The 19,465-nt window shown below is 48.3% G+C and overlaps 1 protein-coding gene across 8 annotated transcripts in view; it reads right to left on the bottom strand.

Moving 5' to 3' along the window:
* Positions 1 to 19,465, bottom strand: part of YPEL2 (yippee like 2) — a 179,892-nt gene that overhangs the window by 143,092 nt on the left and 17,335 nt on the right. For all 8 annotated transcript variants that reach the window (XR_008201023.1, XM_052657957.1, XM_052657953.1 and 5 more), the window contains one exon: positions 13,078 to 13,391. Coding sequence is in view for 7 of the 8 variants with exons in the window: in XM_052657957.1 (XP_052513917.1) it covers positions 13,078 to 13,194 (117 nt within the window). In the remaining variant the exon portion in view is untranslated. The remainder of the gene's footprint in view (positions 1 to 13,077; positions 13,392 to 19,465) is intronic.

Raw genomic sequence — 19,465 nt, 5'->3', positions numbered from 1 at the left:
AGAGCTGAGTCCAGAAGGCCTGCAAAGTCTTAAATATGTATTACCCGGTCTTTACAGGAAAAGTTTTGCTGACCCCTGATCTAGCTGAAGGAACAGGGAATGAAGACTCCAAACAGGCTCGCCCTGCTACCAAGGGACTGGCTGCCCCCACTCTGGAAGTCAGTGGACCAGACTGGCTTTTGCATGATGTCATTGCTTTTTTTAGCTCTGGTTCCAGGCCTGGGATCCAGGAGGAGATTTTCCCTATCAGACACACACACACAGGGGCCCGGGGCACCCAAGCACATGACTTGGCTTGGTTTAATGGTGCTCAAGCAATGTTTATTAAACAAACAGACAAACAAAGGCCTGTGAAGTCCAGCTAGCCTGGGCCCCTAAACCTGAACAAAAGTCTACCCTCCCTCCTGTCAGTTTCAAGGCGACTAGTCACACAGGTGTCTGGCAGCAGCCTGGTGACCTAGATTTGTCAGACTTTATCTTATCAGCTTTCCTTCCTGTGTACTTACCCAGCACCTGCCCCCACAGTGCCCAGGGCAGCCTGGCCTGGTGTTTTTAGAGAAGGGGAGAGACTGGGAGGACCTCTCGCCTTCCCCACAGATATACTGTTTTTTTTTTTTTCTCCTGCAAAGGGAAGGATCAAGATATATGGAGACTTGGAGCTTAGAGGAGCTCTGGGAAGTCTGGTTTTTCTCACTTCCTCTCCCCTTGGGTTTCCTGGGTGAATCTGTCTGGGATGGACCTCAAAGGACTCCTTGGAGCCCCGCCTGCCAAGTGGCACGTCTGACACGTACAGGGGAGGGACCGGCTGTGGGTGAAACGAGCAAGGCAGCCACCACCCCAGGGCGAGAGAGAGGCCTGATCCTAAGAGGAGACATTCCTCCAAAGACACATGAGAAGGCCAGGTCTGGTTCAGTGGCCACCTCATACTGCCAGTGAGAGCCCAGGCGGCAGTGTTACAGCTCGGGTCCACACTGCAGGGGGGAGTGGGGGCAGTCGGAGGGCGAGCTGGACACATCTGGCGTCTCTTGAAAACCAGGCGAACGGGACAGAAGATGATATGGAAATGCTGACTTCTCAGCTGCTCCAGACAGCCCTCAGGACGGAGTTCCCCACTTGCGCTGCTACCGGCTGCTTCGTCAGACGGGGGGCTTGTTAGGAATCAAAGGTTTCTGGGTGCAAGCTGGGAGAGCGCAAGGCATACGTCTACATGCCACTGTCTCCCCAGTATCTAACAGGTCGGGGGAGCTCACTGAACTCCAAACTGGCAGGGCTTACTTAGTACAGGAGGTTTCACACCGAGCCCTTTTGTTTTTCTGCGTGTGCCCGGGCGTGTCCGACTCTTTGCGACCCTATGGACCACAGCCCATCAGGCTCCTCTGTCCATGGGATTCTCCAGGCAGGAATCCTGGAGTTGGCTTGCCATTTCCCCAGCCAGGGGATATGCTTCTCTGAGCACGTCATTCATAAGAGCTGAAGTTACAGTGAAGGCTCTTGGTGGAACCAGTCCTAACAGGGAAGAAAAAGAATTTCCCGAGCCCTCCAAAGGTAGATGATTTCCCTTTCGACAACTGTAAACGGTCCCTTCAAAAACACAAAGGCGTTAGGAGTGAGGGGTAGGGGAGAGTCAGGGCCATCTGCGCTGCCCCCTGTCATCACTGTGGTCTGGAGGGGAGGGAGGTGATGGACTGATGAGATGTTGTTTTTTGCAGCAGCTGGCAGAGCCGTCTCCTCCTCTCTTCCTCCCCACCTCCTCCTCCTCTGAGTCACTGTCCAGCCACCAGGAATAGGCGGGGAGGGGAGGGAATCCGGAGCTGAGGTTCTACTTGGCAAGACAGCCCTGACCCCAGAGACGGTACTCTGGGTCACCGGGTCAAATCCTCCCCTGGGGAGCTGGCTGAGTGCTTTGGGAAAAAAAGGTACCAGAGATGGTTTTCTTGGTTTTGTTTTTGAAAGATAAGAAAAACAGCATCTCACCCTACCCCCACCGTGAAGCATCACAAGGTGACCCCAACTGATGAGCAGTTCTGAGCTGCTGCTCACACACTGAGGCCCCGAATGCTCTCCCAGCTGCCTGGGCTGCTGCTGTTATCCTGGTAGTTCGAGGTCTCTGAAACTGCCTGATGTGTGGTTCACAGGCAAAATCACACCACCGTGCAGACTGGAGGGGAAGGGGGCAGGGGGCTGGTTTTTCTGTTTAAACTCTAGAGAGGCCTCCCAGCTACCTGCAGGTAAACCCCACCAAGGGCAGGATGGACGCTGCTGCTGCGGCTGTCAGCCCAGCACAGTGACAGGTGACAGTGACAGAACCTGCATCTCTTTCAGTGCCACTTTCTATTTGGTTTTGCTTAGGGCTTCCCCGGTGCCTCAGATGGTAAAGAATCTGCCTGCAATGCTGGAGACCTGGGTTCTATCTCTGGGTCTCAGAGTTTTCCCCTGCAGGAGGAAATGGCAACCCACTCCAGGATTCTTGCCTGGGAAATCCCATGGACAGAAGAGCCTGGCGGGCTAGAGTCCACGGGGTGGCAAAGAGTGGGACACCACTGAGCAATTAACGCTTTCAGTTTGCTTAGTGATGTGCAGATAACAATATTTACCGAGCATTTCTGACAGGTCAGGCACCATGAGAAGTACTTTATACTGATCACCTCACTTAATATCCACAAAACAATCTAAGATGAACATGATTCCCATTTTCTCAATGAACGCACCGAGACACATAGGAGTTGCTTAGCTACATAACTATTTAGGTGAGGAGGCCAGGTTTGGACCTGGGTAGCCTGACTCAAATGTTGCACTGTTAACCACTGAGTTATGTTGCGTCGCATCATCTCCCGCTGCTATCTTATTAATAGAATCAGAAGATGGGGAAGGTGGAAGGAAACTTCTGATCTAATGCCGCATTTGGATGGATGAAGAAAAAGGAGAGCCTGAGAGAACAGTCTTGCCCAAGATCGCACGGCCTGATCCTGTCCTTCTCCTGGCTGCCAGCGCTCTCCTCCAGGGCTGCCTCTAGCATTTTCGAGCACCGGTTATGTGGAAGGCGGTAGGTGGTGCGTGTGGCGGGGAGGAGGTGGCAAAGTGCAGAGCCAAGAGGCACTCGGTTTCTCCGGGCCTTGGTTTCCTAACCTGTAGCATGATGAGTAGAACTAGAAAAACCCCGGTTCAAAGCCTCTAATACTCGGAGAGTCTATGACTCCAGGTCATTTAGAATCTTATTAGGAAACCAGAGGATTACACATAAAAGTACAGGTAACCACAAAAATATAGACCATATTATTACAAGACAGTCATGACTAACTGCTGAATGAACAACCAGGCAGTGAGTACTACTGATGTTCAGTGAAGGGAGAGGATCCTATAGTCAAGGAAGACATCCTAGAAAACACTTAAGCTGGTATTCAAGAATGAGCAGACACTAGAGAAAAAGAAGGATACTCCAGGCAAGAAAAATGACAGGAGGGGAAGAGGAATAGGGTTGACCACCAATATTAGCAAGACCCAGAAAATAGTCAGTGACAAAGGAGCTACCTAGGTCAAACCATGGTTAAGAGGGCATAGACTCATCCAGACCTGTATCCCATTTTGGACTACCCCATCACCTTAGGCAAGTCACTTAATTCCCACCTTGAAGGGCTGTTGTAAAGTAAGGAGTCCCAAGCACATGGTACATCTTCAATAAATAATACAAACGACCAAAGAAGCAATGGTGCAGCTTTACCATTCCAGAGACCTCGGGAGTGTGGGCACTCCAACAAAAAAACATGGGGATGGGGTTCTGCATGCACCGCCTGCTTCCCAGGGAGAGTGCCCTGATGAAGAGTTTGGATTTTCATGAGGAACAAAGCTTGCAATCACCGGTGTCATTCTTGAAGGCCAACACACAAATGCACAGACCAATCTTAGGACTGGAACCTACAGGCATCTGCAAACCACAGAGTTAATTTTCAGGGTATGCCTCATAGCTCAAGTCAACATTTCCTTTTGGTATTTAAAGCAACCGCACAGAAAGGACCGCACTTGAGCAGATTTGTGCTCCAGCTGCCTGCAGTGTGCAGCAAACAACACAAGATGATTCACTCGACTTGATCTCCAGCAGCTCCTTTCATAATAAATTGGTGAGCAATTCTGCTTATGCTCAGATCATTAATTTTCACAGAGTGTAGGAGAGGTCTGCCTTCCATCCAAAGAGGGTGACTTCCCGAACTCAATTCCTCTTGTTCATGGCTATAAAGGATAGAGCGAATTTTTCTAAGCCCTAGAATGCTCACAGCTCTTTCCCAAGCAGTGGTCAACAGTCCGCACCAGATGATCACCATGTGCACGAACTGCCTGCAGTCCACTGCGGTGCGTGTGCACGCGTTTTCCCATGTCTAGTTTCTTCTTCAGTAGTTCAGCTACGACACCATGATATCTGAAGGCTCTGGTCAGGGCATTACTTGCTCAAAAGCCTCCAGCGGCACCCAACTGCCAGCAGAATAAAGTCCCAACTTCTCCCAACAACCTGGCTTCAGTCATATTCACATAGTTTCTCATTATGTTACCCAAAAGGATGGTCCTCCGCCACACCCAGGGCCTTCAACTCTTTGTTCACGACACTCCTTTTACGAGTCCCTCCCAATCCACTTCCACACATCTAAGTTCTTGCTTCAAGGGACATCTCAGTGTCACTCCTACCAAGTCTTCCCAGAACTTTTGTTTCTAGAAAGATAGACCTCAAGTGGTTTTTTGATCAAGGATCCTTAGAGAACCTAATAAAAGCAATGGAACCCTCCCTAGAAAAATATGCACATATGCAGAATTAAACATACAATTTCAGGGACCCTTTGAAGTCAGTCCAGAGACCCCAGATGTAGAGCCCCTTATTCTGTCTTTCTCTGAGAGAACTAACAAGTTATTTGCACAGATATTCACTGGAAATTGGCCAGTATTTAAGAGCTGTGCCAGGGGCTAGAAACACAAAGATGACATCACAATCATCTCCGTGAGTAGTTCACAGGCTACTGGGAGGTATGAATCATTACATTATGATAAATGCTTTAAGATAAACATAAGGTGTGGGATTCCCTGGTGGGCCAGTGGTTACGACGTGGCACTTTCACTGCTGGTGCCCAGGTTCAATCCCTGGTCAGGGAGCTAATATACCATAAACTTTGAGGCACAGCCAAAAAGATATAAGGTGAAAGACAGTTATTCTACTGTATCTGAAGGGGACTGGTCCATCTCACAGATCAAAAAAATCCACCTCACAGATCAAAATTCACGGATGCTGAGGTCCCTTATATAAAAATGGCACAGTATTTGCATATAAACTAGTAGATTCAAGTTGGAACCTATGATAAGGAGTTTGGGGACTTCTCTGGTGGTCCAGGGGTTAAGAGTTTGCCTTCCAATGCAGGGGACACAGGTTCAGTCCCTGGTTGGGAAGCCAAGATCCCATGTGCCTCGTGGCCAAAAAAATAAAATGTAAAACAGAAGCAACATTGTGACAAATTCAATAAAGACTTTAAACATCTTCCAGACCCAGGAATTGAACCAGGGTCTCCTGCATTGTAGGCGGATTCTTTACCAACTGAGCTACGAGCCACCAGGGAAGCCCGCTATATATATATAATTCGTTAAATTGTTCTAAGGGGGAGAAAAAAGAGGGGGGTGAATGACTTATCTGCCTGCCAATGCAGCAGACAGTGGAGATGCAGGTTCAGTCCCTGGATTGGGAACACTCCCTGGAGTAGGAAATGGCAACCCATTCCAGTATTCTTGCTTTGAAAATTCCATGGACAGAGGAGCCTGGCAGGCTATAGTCCATGAGGTCGCAAAGAGTTGGACACGTGCGTGCACGCGCACACACACACACACACACACACCCCATAACTAGTACCATGTGCCACCACCCCACAATACATATTTTGTATTCATGCAATAACAGAACACAGCCAATGAAACAGATGACCAAGTTACAGGCACAGCCCCCACTGCCATCACCCACGTGTACCCGAGGCCTCTGATATCCACTGAAGGTGGTCCCAACTCTGAACAATTATGCTATACAAATTATACCAGCCTAATTTATGATTTATCTTACCCTGAATTGATTCAATCTCTGCCTCATGGGGAGAAGATACAGTAAGAGATTATATTTTACAATCTCTTTCCACCAAGAAACACTATAACCACATTCCTTTGTTTGGAGATTTGCTGTATAGACATGGGTCACCTGTCACCCCTTCCTGGGTGGTCAACAGCTCATCTGCAACTCCACCCCGACCCCACACAGCTCCCCCGCCCCTCCTCCCGCCCCCGCCCCGCAAGTACTAACACTTCATTAGCAGGAGATTAGTGCTTTCAAAGATCAAATAGTTGAGCAAAAGAAGCTTTAGGTTGGATATGTGATTCTCTTTACAAAAGCAAAATTGATTGTGTCTTTAAACTGGGGTATTGGTGTATGTTGGAACACTTCCATAAGTTATCACTTCTGTCTTTACTGCGCCTCAGAAATGCTCTTTAGGAAACTGACAAACATGTGACAGTGTTTTGCAAACATTGCAAAAGAAGCAAAGGCACCTGCTGTTTGGCATGGGTCCTGAAATGGCGATCGTTCTCAACCTTTTGTTTCTTAAAACCCATCAATCATTCTGGCCCTGGGTCTCCATGATTTTAGAAACAAAAAAGGACATTTTTAATGAGACAGACATTTACATGTTTATACGCAATCTGCCTTTTCCCCCTCCTGCTAGAATGGAAAACAAATTTTACTAAATGTTTTTTTTTTTTTGTCAAAAATAACTGTCATCCCTGGATCCCAAAACGGCTTAACTAATAAAATTACAATTTGACATATTTTGCAAATTAGGTAAGCCCACAGAATTATCTTCAAGACCCATGTTCTTTAGGAATTATGCCATTTAATGTGACACAGCGGTCACTAATCCAACTCATGCAATCCACTGCTCATTGTAACATTTTCCAGGGCACTTAGAGAAAAAGAAATGTGTAGTTTTTTTTTCTTTTTTAGAAATTCTGTTCCCGTATTTATTTTTCACATGAGGTTTTCAGGACAAAAATAACTGCATTAACATTTTGGAGAGTTAGTTTTATTACATGTTGAAGACAAGCTGGCGGGTGGTGGGAACGAAGAGAGACATGTCCTTGACAGGTAGAGTTATAGGACTGGACGGTACGCCGCTTTTGTCCACAATCTCTAAGTTGTCACTGTGTTTTGGGAGTCACTGGTGTAGAATGCTAGTGCTGAGAAAGCGGCGGTGGGTGAGTGGGCCTCTCAGCTGCCACCAGGTCAATACAGGACTTCAGAGCATCTTCCTCCCTGCCACTTTTCTCAGTGATGCTGCATGTTGTGTCTAGGCAGGAAGGAAAAACCCAAAGGCCACCACTGTGAGCCCAAAGGAACCCCACAGGGAACAAAAAAAACCTGCCTCCTAATTAGGCTGCAGCCTCACACGGAGGCCCAGCCGCTCACATGCAGAGCAGTGGACGGCGGTGAGGTGGAGACTGGGCTGGTCACGGAATTACCAGCTTCCGACACCTTCCCTCTAAGGACCCAGGGCGCTTAGAGCAACCTATGTCCTGGAATGAAGTCAACGTGCCCAAAGTGGGTTCACGGGCGATTAGTCCAATTCACCATTCTTAAGTGGCCTCCTTGCCAGGCCATCCAAGGGCCAGCAGGAAGGAGGTGAGGGAAGGATGAAAGAGTTTTTCAGGAAAGGCTCTGTGAAGATCCAGGTTGCCGGAATAGATAGTACCCACTGAAGTGAGCATTAGATTGTTTTCACTGGGGTGGGGGCAACTGCTCTGATGGAAACTATTATTATTTTATAACCAAAGTGTATTTTTATACTGTGACTTGCACCATTAAGTGAGAAACAACAGCGTGAGCAATTCCTCATGCCAACTCAAAATACCTATGAGTGCAAACACTTCAGCATTTAGACCACAACACCCCCTAAGAAAGCAATTGTAGGAGGCCTCAGCACATTCCCTAGATAGCTCTGTCATCGATTCAAAAAGCAGCACCCCCTCCGGCACCCCCCCCCCACCCCCAGCATCCTACAGAGCAAATGCTGTTACCTTTCTGCCAACACACACAGCTTTGCTGTCCTCTTCTTAGCCTTGCAAATCCAACTCCTGTGCTCCACGTTCTAAAGCAAAACTATCTTGGTCTAAAGTCAATTTGCTTAGTGTCAGGCAGTAACAATCCTGTCCACCCATCTCCTTGCCTTTTTTTTTTTTTTGGGATATCAAGGCCAACAGAAGCAAAGGGACAACTTTATATTTGCATAGAGCTTTGTGATTTGCAAACCACCCACACATCCATGATCTCATCCAGTCTCATAGCAACCTAATGAGGTAAACCTGCTCCCCCGACACTCAAATAAGGTAGGGCTACCTCCTAGGGCTGTTAGGGCCATGGCACGAAGGAAGCACGCAACAAGTGCTAACTACTGGCCATAGACACAGCAAATATTACTCATTTTATTGGTGAGAAATTGAGACTCAGAGGTTAGACAGCTGATTCCAGGCAACGAGGCCTCTAGGAATCTAGAGAGAGCTGGGAAGACAGAAAGCCTAGTGCAGGAGTCTTTCCACCACCGTATCAATATGGACCCTAATTGTTTAAAACCTGACAACTACACATCTCCATGGAGGCTTAGCTACGTTGATAAGAAGGAAGCCTGAAATCCCGATTTTGTTCCCAGCTCTCCGCTAGCCCCGGAGCTTTAGTTCTCTGTACCTTTGTGTCGCCTTCTCCATAATGAAGGCAGACTCACTTAAAACAAAACAAAAACCCAAACAATGGAATGTCAAGCTTCCAGATGAAAGGCTCTATTTCAAGGACAAAGTATCATTTAATTACACTGCTGCTCCAGTTAGTTGCTTCCCAGCTCCTAACTCCCACTGGGTGGATTCTGAAACCGCATAGGAGATTATGTCAAGAGGAGAGAACAGGAGAAACATTCTCTCCCTGAACTTTCTTAAATGGAAGAGAGAAACAAAATGAAAAGAAAGGCCTATTTTCCAGGGAGGGGGCTGGGGCAATGATCTTTCCGTTAAGCAGACTTGCATAAGAAATCTATAGATTATTTAACACCGGGGGTGGCTGTGGAATGAAATAAAGGAATCTTTGTGCGATGCCAGCCACAGTTCCCTCGCTCTCCCCGCAGTCAGGAATTTAACCCAGCTCTTTAAATCATCAAGCCCCAATGCGCCCCATCTGTGCACCGGTTGTAGCCAATGAAACTGAAGCCTGTGCTGACTTTGGCCTGGACTTGTGAAGGAGGCTTTCTACCCCAAAACGGGGCAGGAAAGAGGACATCAAGTCTTTTTTGCTCATCACTTGTCTTCTCCCAAGGCTGAACAAGAGCCATCCCTCTGCTTATCTGATCATTTATTGAGCTCTTGACGTGGGCCAGGTTCTGACCCAGAGATACAAAGCTCGTAGGATACGGCTCCAGGAGGAAAAGGATGTGTAAGAGCTCCTGGGAGAGAGGAAGGAGGTAAAGAAAAATGATAGTCTAGTGGTTAAGACTCTATGCTTCAGAAATGCGGGGGTTATGGGTTCAATCCCTGGTCGGGGAACTAAGATCGCATAATAGTGTGCAGCATGGCCAAAAAAAGAAAAATGGGTGCTCCTGGCTGAGGCACAGAGGCCTGAAATACCCCTATCTGCATATCCAGGGAAATGCTGCTGGATATGCCAAGAGGTTAGAACATTAAGCAAGGAACCCTAACTCTAAAGCTAGGCTCTGCCAGATCATCTAAGGCCATGAAAAAAGTTAGTGAGACTGCAGGTATGTGAGCAAGTAAGGCTTTGAAGGTTGAACTTTATTCTAACTTCAGGATTTTAAGCAGAGGACATGCAACACCTGATTTACACTTTGAAAAGATCCCTGTGGCTCTTCTCGGAAATGTGCTGTAAGGTGCATGAGTGAAAGTAAGGCGGCCAGCTAAAGAGCTCATTGCTGGAGTCCAGACAAGGGAAGATGGTGAAAACTGGCCAGATTTGAAATTTCTTTTTTGAGGGCAGAGCTAACAGGACTTACCTGTGGATTAGATATGGGGACTGAGTGCAGGGGGAGGGGGGGAAAGGGGGGCAGTAGTAAGAAAGGAATCAACGATAACCCTTTGGCTTAAAACTCAGCATTCAGAAAGCTAAGATCGTGGCATCTGGTCCCATCACTTTATGGCAAATAGATGAGGAAACAATGGAAACTCACAGACTTTATTTTGGGGGGCTCCAAAATCACTGCAGACGGTGACTGCAGCCATGAAATTAAAAAGACACTTGCTCCTTGGAAGAAAAGCTATGACCAACCTAGACAGCATATTAAAAAGCAGAAAGATTACTTTGCCAACAAAGGTCCATCTAGCCAAAGCTATGGTTTTTCCACTAGTCATGTATGGGTGTGAGACTTGGACTATAGAAAGCTGAGTATCAAAGAATTGATGCTTTTGAATGGTGTTGGAGAAGACTCTTGAGAGTCCCTTGGACTGCAAGGAGATCCAACCAGTCCATCCTAAAGGAAATCAGTCCTAAATATTCATTCGAAGGACTGATGCTGAAGCTGAAACTCCAATACTTTTGGCTACCTGATGTGAAGAACTGACTCATTGGAAAAGCCCCTGATGCTGGGAAAGATTGAGGGCAGGAGGAGAAGGGGATGACAGAGGATGCGATGGTTGGATGGCATCACTGACTCTATGGACATGAGTTTGAGTAAACTAAGAGAGTTGGTGATGGACAGGGAAGCCTGGCGTGCTGCAGTCCATGGGGTTGCAAAGAGTCAGACATGACTGAGCGACTGAATTGAACTAGAACATTAAGCAAGGAACCCTAACTCTAAAGCTAGGCTCTGCCAGATCATCTAAGGCCATGTGCACCAGGCCAAAGAGGTAAGACATCAACTCTGAAGGCCATTACCACCCCCACAGATTCCCTTCTGCTCACCTTACAAGGCCCAGCTCAAATTTCTTCCAGAATTCTTCCCAAACATGCTCAAAGTCATTGCCCTCTGTTCTTTGAGAACTCAAGACTTGAGTTCTTGGACAACCTGTATGCATCTCAACTTCTCCATCCATATAATATATGACTTGCATCACCTACCTCAAAGGCGTCTTAGGAGGGATGAGTGAGATACTATTTATACAGTGTTAGCCAGCAGTCCGTTGTACTCTGAAGGTACCTACACACAGTTACCTCCATTTCTTAGGACACACAGCAACTCTCCCTGAAGTTAAAAAGACATCTTGGCTTCCTCTTTCTCTGGAGACTTCCAGGAACAGGACAACTCACATGTTTTTCCCCCTCCAAGCTTGCAGGCCCCCTTCCAAAGCAAAGAGGACTGACTACTTCTCTCCCCTCTCAGTGACACAGCCTCCCCGCATCCAAACCTCCAGACGCAGGGGCTTCCCAGAAGATCCAAGAGCAATCAGAGAGAAGATGAGTCGGTTGACAGGGGAGGAAGCTATAGACTGGCCAGAACAGGAGGGGGCACCGAGGAGCGTGAACAGCAGAGACCTAGAGGAGAGCGGGTGGGCCCGGGGCCTGGCCTCCGGGGGCTCCGGGGTGACCCCCGAGCCTGGGAGGGGCCTCGGAGGAGCAGTTCTGGCCGCAGCCCTGGCTTGAGGACCGCGGCCACCAGACGCGGCTCCTCCGCTTCCTGTCAGGCCGGCCAGCTGGACGGCACCGCTCCGTGCCTGCCGGACCTCCCTCCCTCCCCCGGGCGGGGGCTACCGAGCCAGGGGCGGGGAGCGGGGCGCCATCTTTTCTAGCACTTCTTGGAAACAGATCAAAACACTGGTTTTTTTTTTCCTTTTTACTTAGTCTGAGTTAGCACAAAAGTTTTGCTTTTTTTTTTTTTTTTTTTTACTTCAAGGATATGAAGTCTACGTTCTAGAAGTGTGAAAGTGAAAGTGGTGTTCTTAGCTGTGTCCAACTCTTTGCAACCCTGTGGACTGTAGCCCACCAGGCTCCTCCGTCCATGGAATTCTTCAGGCAAGAACACTGGAGTGGGTAGCCATTCTCAAAGAATGCTTTTTTAAAAAAAAATTAGAGGCTAATTACTTTTCAAAATTGTGATGGTTTTTGTCACACATCAACATGTAGGAGCATCAGGGACACGTATGTCCCCTTCCTCTTGAACCCCACTCCCGCCTCCCTCCACAGCCCACCCCTCGAGGTTACCAGGAACACTGGCTTTGGGGTCCCTGCCTCACACACGGAACCAGCTCCCACGGGCCACCTACAAAGGGACAAGCCCCCCTGAGCTCCTCTTCCTTTTCATGCAGCCTAGCGAAGCTGTTTCTCCTCCCTTGGGAAGTTAGAGCCAGGAGGGAGGGAGCACCCTGAGAATGCTGCTTGCAGGAGCCGGGGTCTGGACTACCACAGGGACACTCGGTTGTTTGTTATGAATAATAATCCCCCACCCCAGCTTTAGGGAGCGGTTGCCAAGGCTCCTCAGGGAAAATGGGGTTCCCGTCTTTCTTCTGATTGTGATCAAATGTCATGCCATGTTACCTCATGTAGAAGCCTTGCAGGAACCCACAAACCAGTGGGTCAGCTCTTCACCAAGCCACTTGTGATTCACCCAAAGGTCACCCACTTTAGTAACTAAATCATCTGGTAACTGTCCCTGGGAGCTTAAAAAGCAATATTCCCTCTCTCATTTCAGCCATTAACTGCCCTTACCTTTCTCTCTCCTACCTACCACTTTTCTTAGAAGTCCTTTCCAGGCAGGCAGCCCCCTGCGGTGAGTTCATCTGCCAACCCAGGCCAGGCCACCTGGGTGCAAGGCTTCAATCACTCCTTGGCCCCTCTCCCCACGACCTGGGGATGTCAACAGGGATGACACCCACTTTCCACAGTTACAGATTAAACTAGTACTGTATCCCCCCAACTCCGAGTTCTTTCTTAGTTTTGAGTGAGACAGCCACGCAGATCCGCCCTCCCTGGACAAAAGGAGGAATACGAACGTCCCGGGCCCTTTGGGAGAGCTTGTCCACGTCTGCAAACCCGGAAGCCCCCTCCCCCGAGGTCGGCAAGGAAGGCCTCCAGCGAACATGTACCTTGGAAATAAGTTCGTCATGATTGGCCAAGTGGGCTCTGCAGTGAATGCAGCTGTAGGTCCGGTGGCAAGAAGGCAGATATGCCTGGAAAGTCTTGGATCTGGTCATCTTCACCATTGGCGCTGCTGAGCCGGGGGTGAACTCTGGGGTGGCCCACGAGGCACTCCCACAGGACGGGTCGCACGGGAAACACCGGAAGACGCAGGTAAAGGCCGTGGTTTGGCGGGGGGTGGGTGTGCGGCAGGCTCCACACACTGGTGATGTCTTCAGAGGAAGGACCCTCAAGCAGAGGTCTCGGGCTGGTTCTCAGCAGCCTGCAGGGCCAAGATAAGCAACCATCATTAGCTAGATGGAGCCGGGCTTCCTCTAGAGCCAGCAGAGTCCAACTGCCACCTGAGAGAGGGCAACACTTCCAGCATAAAATGATCCCCCTTCTGTGTTCTTACATTGTGCCAAGATGCCCAGTGGGTAAGAAAGAAACCAGGGGAGATCCCACTGTTGCTGCAGTTCTAGCGCTAGAGATTCAGTGTAGCCTCAGGGCTCTCAGGTGCTACCCTGCCAACGTCCAGCAAACTGGCACGATCACCACCCCCCAGGAAGCCCTAGACATGGTGGTTGTTTCATCGCTAAGTTGTGTCCGACTCTTTTGCAACCCCATGGACTGTGGCCTGCTGGGATCCTCTGTCCATGGGATTTCCCAGGCAAGAACACTGGAGTGGGTTGTCATTTCCTTTCTCCAGGGGATCTTCCCGACCCAAGGATCAAACCTGCATCTCCTGCATTGTAGGCGAATTCTTTGCTGAGGGAAACTCACAGCTATAGAAACCGCCAGGCTTAGGCCAGGCTTAAAGACAAGCCACCTACAGCCCCAGGAGAGGACCCATGGGGGTCCCATTTTCCTGATCCAACCAAGATAAATGACTTTCCTACAGTCAACAATCACAAACAGATTTGTATTCATCTCCAAATGCCAGGAGTCCTCCAGCAGTTGAAATCACCATCTGAAGAGGCAACAAACCCCAAGTCTCTTTTGCATATAAAGGAAACACAGGATACAAAGGATCAAGTTCCCAGCCAAGAGGATCCCTCATGGCCAGGCAGTCCTTTTGAGAAATGATTCTCCTTGTAATATAAGGGCTTCCCTGATGGCTCAGACAGTAAAGCGTCTGCCTGTAATGCAGGAGACCCAGGTTCAATCCCTGGGTTGGGAAGATCCCCTGGAGAAGGAAATGGCAACCCACTCCAGTATTCTTGCTTGGAGAATTCCGTGGATTGAGGAGCCTGGTAGGCTACAAGTCCACAGGGCCTCCAAGAGTTGGACACGACTGAGCGAGTTCACTTAGCTTCACTTCGCTTCTCTTTGTAATACCTTGCCCAGAAGGAGATGCTCAGCGCATTTGTTTTTAACCAAGTAAAATGAAGGCAAGTAATGGCAGAATCAGACTCCTGCATCTCAAATTCACAATAACAGTGAATCTGACCAGAATTTCTCTTCAACACTCAAACTTTCCATTACTCACCACACAGTAGCAAGCACTTCTCCTACCACAGCCTCAGCTTTGTGATTCTCATGGGGAACAAGGACACAGAGAAAGAGGGGTGGCTCCCGGGGTATGTCCAGTTAAAGGTCTGAGGGCAAACCCCAAGCTCTGAGACCCACTCTGCTTCTCTGTGGCTCACATACCTGAGGCTTCTGGATCTACCTATTTCCTGGGCTAACACTCTTCACAAACGGGGGTGGTGTTCCCACTTGCCTACCTCCCAGGAGAGCCAGAGTGTTAATTAACGCCTGCGTCATGCTTTGAAGATAAAATTATTTAGAGACACGGGGGAGGAAGACAAACAATCTCAGATCTTCCTTGCTGCATTATGCCTGGGATCCATCTGGATGTTCGGACAAAGCCCGCCAATCACAGTCTTTTCCCTCTAAACCTCCACTGGGACCAAAGCTTCAGCAGGAAAGCCGCCCTCCTCCCTGGCATCCTTCCCGCTGCAGCGTCCCTGCAGGCCTCTATGCCCCTGGGGCACTCTATAGCCTCCTGAGTGGCTAACACCCCTGGCCAGCACTAGGCTCAAGGACAGCAGTGGTCACCATCTCTCGCCCTGCATGTCCCTTGAGAGCTGAGCCAAGTAAGCTCCACATCCAGAGTGACCAAGTGGTCACCTGAAATGTCCAACTGCTGAAGGGGTTCAGACCTAGAGGGGCCCAGGCACAGGGTCTTGGCTGCTTGAGTCTCCCACCGCTAATTTTAAAGAGGAGTAATCGGGGACTTCCCTGGCAGGACACTGGCTGAGACTTGGCGCTCCCAATGCAGGGGGCCTGGGTTTGCTCCCTGGTCAGGGAACTAGATCCTACCTGCCGCAACTAAAAAGAACCCATGTGCAGCAACTAAGACCCGGCACAGCCAAATAAATCTTAAAAAAAAAATACTTGAATATGGGAGGGGCAGGGGTAAGAGGGGCTTCCCAGGTGGCTCCAGTGGTTAAAAAAAAAAAAAGAAAACCTGCCTGCCAACACAGAAGATGTAAGAGATGAGGGTTCAATCCCAGCATCAGGAAGATCCCCTGGAGAAGGGCACAGCAACTCACTCCAGTATTCTTGCCTGGAGAACCCCATGGACAGAGGAGCCTGGTGGGCTACAGTCCATGGGGTCGCAGAGTCGGACATGACTGAAGCGACTCAGCACACGTGCATGGATGGCGGTCAGAATTCACCTCAGCTTTGCCTCGGCGTGCGGCCTGGCCATAACAGGAGACAACACGACCCCTTGGATCAGAGCCCCCACACCTCACCCTAAGCTTACTCGGCAAACGCTAAGGTGAGTGGTCCAAATCAAAGCCCACGGTGGACCAAGGCTGTTGGCTGTTGAAGTGTTGCAGGGGGTAGAAAGGGCCAAGGACCCTGCTTGGGGTTCCCTGAAAGATCCTAGAACTTTGCAACACTCCTGTGTCGTTCTCAGGAATGGCAGCATTTCCAGGAAAGGAAGTGGTGAAAGGTCAGGGGGTAGGGGTCAGGAACAGGAAAGCCAGGGCAGGGGAAGCAGGCGGGAGGCTTGCCCCAGGCCAGGAGCTCCTGAAGGCCAGGGCCCCCGCTGCCCAGCGGAGAGCAGGAAGGGCACCAGCTGGCCTGTCCGCCTTTTATCCAAACTTGCGGGAAGGCGAGGAAACAGTGAGCCCTGGCTGCCAGTCTGGGTTTACAGAGCAGCCCCAGAGTCTGTTTCCTTACACACGCAGACGGCTTCTGAATTATGCATTTTTCCAGAGCAGAATTATTTCTTTTCTCACTTCTCTTCTGTAGGAAACCCCCCCAAAAAAGTTCACAGGCAGGGATTTCTGGTTTTGCTCAGCTTCAAATGTGAATCTCAAAACTTACGCAAACCTTTGGAGAAATTGGCATTCACGGTCTGCATTAAACAGGCATGCGTCACATACGAACACATTCATCCAGCACAGAACTTAAGAAGAGAAAAATGGACTATGCAAGCAACATCACAGGCTGCCTGGTGCTGGAAAAGCCCCGAACAGCCTTGGACTTTGCTCTACAGTTGCTCTGCTCCTTGCAAAGTCTCCACTCATTCCTAGGAATTGACAGGAACCCACAAAAGGTGACTCCTTCCCCAAGACAGAAAGAAAGAAAAAGTGGCTTGCTGAAATATGAACCTTGTTCAACTGCTGCAGGGCAAACGAGAAGGAATAAGAGGGGGAAAGTGGAAAGCAAGGTGAAGGAGGATCAAGAGCAGGGTCCTTGAGCCTGAGAAGAAAGGAAAGAATGGGCTGAGTCAGAAAAAGTGAAGAGCTGGAGACCAAAAAATAATCACCACTTACTGTCTCCTACCCTCTTAAGGCTGAATATTAAAAGCTGCTTCTTTAAAAAGCAGTCAGTTTTTTAAAAGGAAGTAAAAAGAAGTCAGTTGTTAGGAAGGAAGATGAAATAGCTTTGTTTTTGTTTTTTTTTAAGGAAGAAATTAAGGCTACAGGGCTGTAGAGCTCACCACATTTTAATCTCTGGACTCCAGTATCTGCTAATGGGGCCACAGGCTCCATGGGGCTTCCTGAGTCCACCTTGCTGAACACATTGTGGAGTTTAAATTGATTTCCAACAATAATCAAATGAGCTCAATATTTAAAAGCCTCAGGGCACGTGTACAAATTAAACACCATTTTAAGCAAAGTAATAATCCATCACAGTGGAAATTAAAGGGAGATTTGCTACCACCTCCAGCTGGCCCCTGCTGGTCGGTGTGGAAAGAAAAGATGTGAACTATTATGATTAAAAACAAAGACCTCGGATACACCACGCTGAGAGCCAAACTCACAGGGAGCGCACAGCGAACCTAGACATCCCACCTCATGGACTGGGCTTTTCCACCAGAAGCCGCGACTGCAGGTGGAACTCAAAACAGAACCTTCCGCGTGTCCCCAGGAGGGAGAGGAAGGGGGTACCGAGCCCTCTGGTCGAACAAGGTTGCTCCCCCGCCCAGCCACAGGACAGGACCACCCCGAGGTGTGCGTCAGTGCTGTTGCTTCTTCGTGGGGTGTTGTTCTGGAGGAAGGCAGGCAAAGACTGCCTGGAAAAGAAGTGGGCTCTGCAATCAGAAACCGGTGGTAGGGGACTTCCCTGGTGGTCCAGCGGTTAAGACTCCCTGCTTCCAATGAAGTGGGTGTGGGTTCGATCCCTGGTCGAGGAACTAACATCCCACAGGCTGGCCAAAAATATAAATTTAATAAAATAAAAATAAAATCGTGAAAATGGTAAACTAAAAAGAGAGACTGGTTCTGCTCCACTGTAGCTGAGTGACTGTGGCAAGTTATTCAACTCCTCTTACCCCCAGCTTCCCCAATTCTAATAAAACCGCCATACTCAGGGTGAGGAGGATCAAATGAGAGGATCAAAGTACATGCACAGTGCTGGCACACAAAACACCAAAACTGCAGCTATTACTATTTTTAGTGGTCGATGAATTAGGAAAAAAAAAAAAAGATGCTGCTGCTTCAAAAGAAGAAAAAGAAAAAGGAGGCCAGAGAGTTCAGAGACAGACATGGTTTTCCTGCCGCTTCATTAGGACTGTCTAGCTTGTCTTCGAGCAAGGTAGATGGTATCATTGGGATCATTGGGACGACATTTCTCTAAACTAGAATTCTCCTCTCAAGGTGGTGAGCACACTGGAGGAACCGCAGCAGTGTTCCTTCCCCTAGAGGGGTGATTTCCCTCGTGGCCATGCTCAAAGGCCCTAAAGCACTGCCAGGAACACAGCATCACTGATGCACACAGCCCTGGCAGGCAGCTGAGTCGCCTTCCCCCTTAAACCCACCTTCTGCATTTCAGCCAGTGTTAAGTATTTAAAAAGCAGATTTGACCACCTCACCACTTTCATGTCCTTCATAAAGGCAATACGAGGCAGTGGGTGAACAGATGAATTTTGGATATTTAACTAAAATTAAAAAAACAAAACAAAAACAACCAAAACACTTAGTTCAAAAATATCTATGTACCCCTATGTCCACTGCAACAGCATTTACAACAACCAAGATATTGAAGCAAAGTGTGTTCATTGATGGATGAATAAAGATGTGGTGTGTATATTATATATATTTATTTATATACACACACAATAGAATATTACTCAGTCACAAAAATGAATGAAATCCTGCCATTTGCAGCTACATGGCTGCACTTGGAGGGTATTGTGCAAGGTAGAATAAGTCAGAGAAAAACAAACACCATATGATTTTACTTATATGTCTAAAAACAAAGCAAACGAACCAACATAATAAAACAGAAACAGTCACAGAAACAGAAAACAAACTGGTGGCTGCCAAAGAGGAGAGGTGTGGGGGCACAAATAAAACAGGTGAGACACAAACTTCCAGCAATAAAATACATGAGTCATGAGGATGAAATGTACACACAGAGAATTCAGTCAACAATACGGTAATAACTTTGTATGGTGACAGGTCGTGCTGTGGTGGTCACTTCATAATGTATAAAAATATTAAGTCACCATGTTGTATACCTGAAATTAATATCATATTGTGCAATATGTAATTAATTACAACCCTATTTTAAAAAGGGGTTTTGGGAACCAGATTCCGAGGATTTCAAATCTCAGTCCAATAATTTATTAGCTGTGTGACCTTTAACTCTCTGGACCTTGCTCTCTTCATCAAAATCTAGGAACACTAATAATGACCTCATAAGGGTCTTGTGAGAATTAACTAAGCTAAAACCTATAAAGTACTTAACATATGCACCTGGCATATAGTAAAGAAAGTGAAGTCGCTCAGTTGCTCCTGCTCCAGGGGATCTTCCCAACCCAGGGACTGAACCCGGGTCTCCTGCATTGCTGGCAGACTCTTTACCAACTGAGCCACCAACGGAAGCTGTCTA

The sequence above is a fragment of the Budorcas taxicolor genome, chromosome 19, assembly GCF_023091745.1.
Source record: "Budorcas taxicolor isolate Tak-1 chromosome 19, Takin1.1, whole genome shotgun sequence".
In the NCBI taxonomy this organism is placed as follows: domain Eukaryota; kingdom Metazoa; phylum Chordata; class Mammalia; order Artiodactyla; family Bovidae; genus Budorcas; species Budorcas taxicolor.
This window is presented reverse-complemented; position numbering and strand designations above follow the sequence as displayed.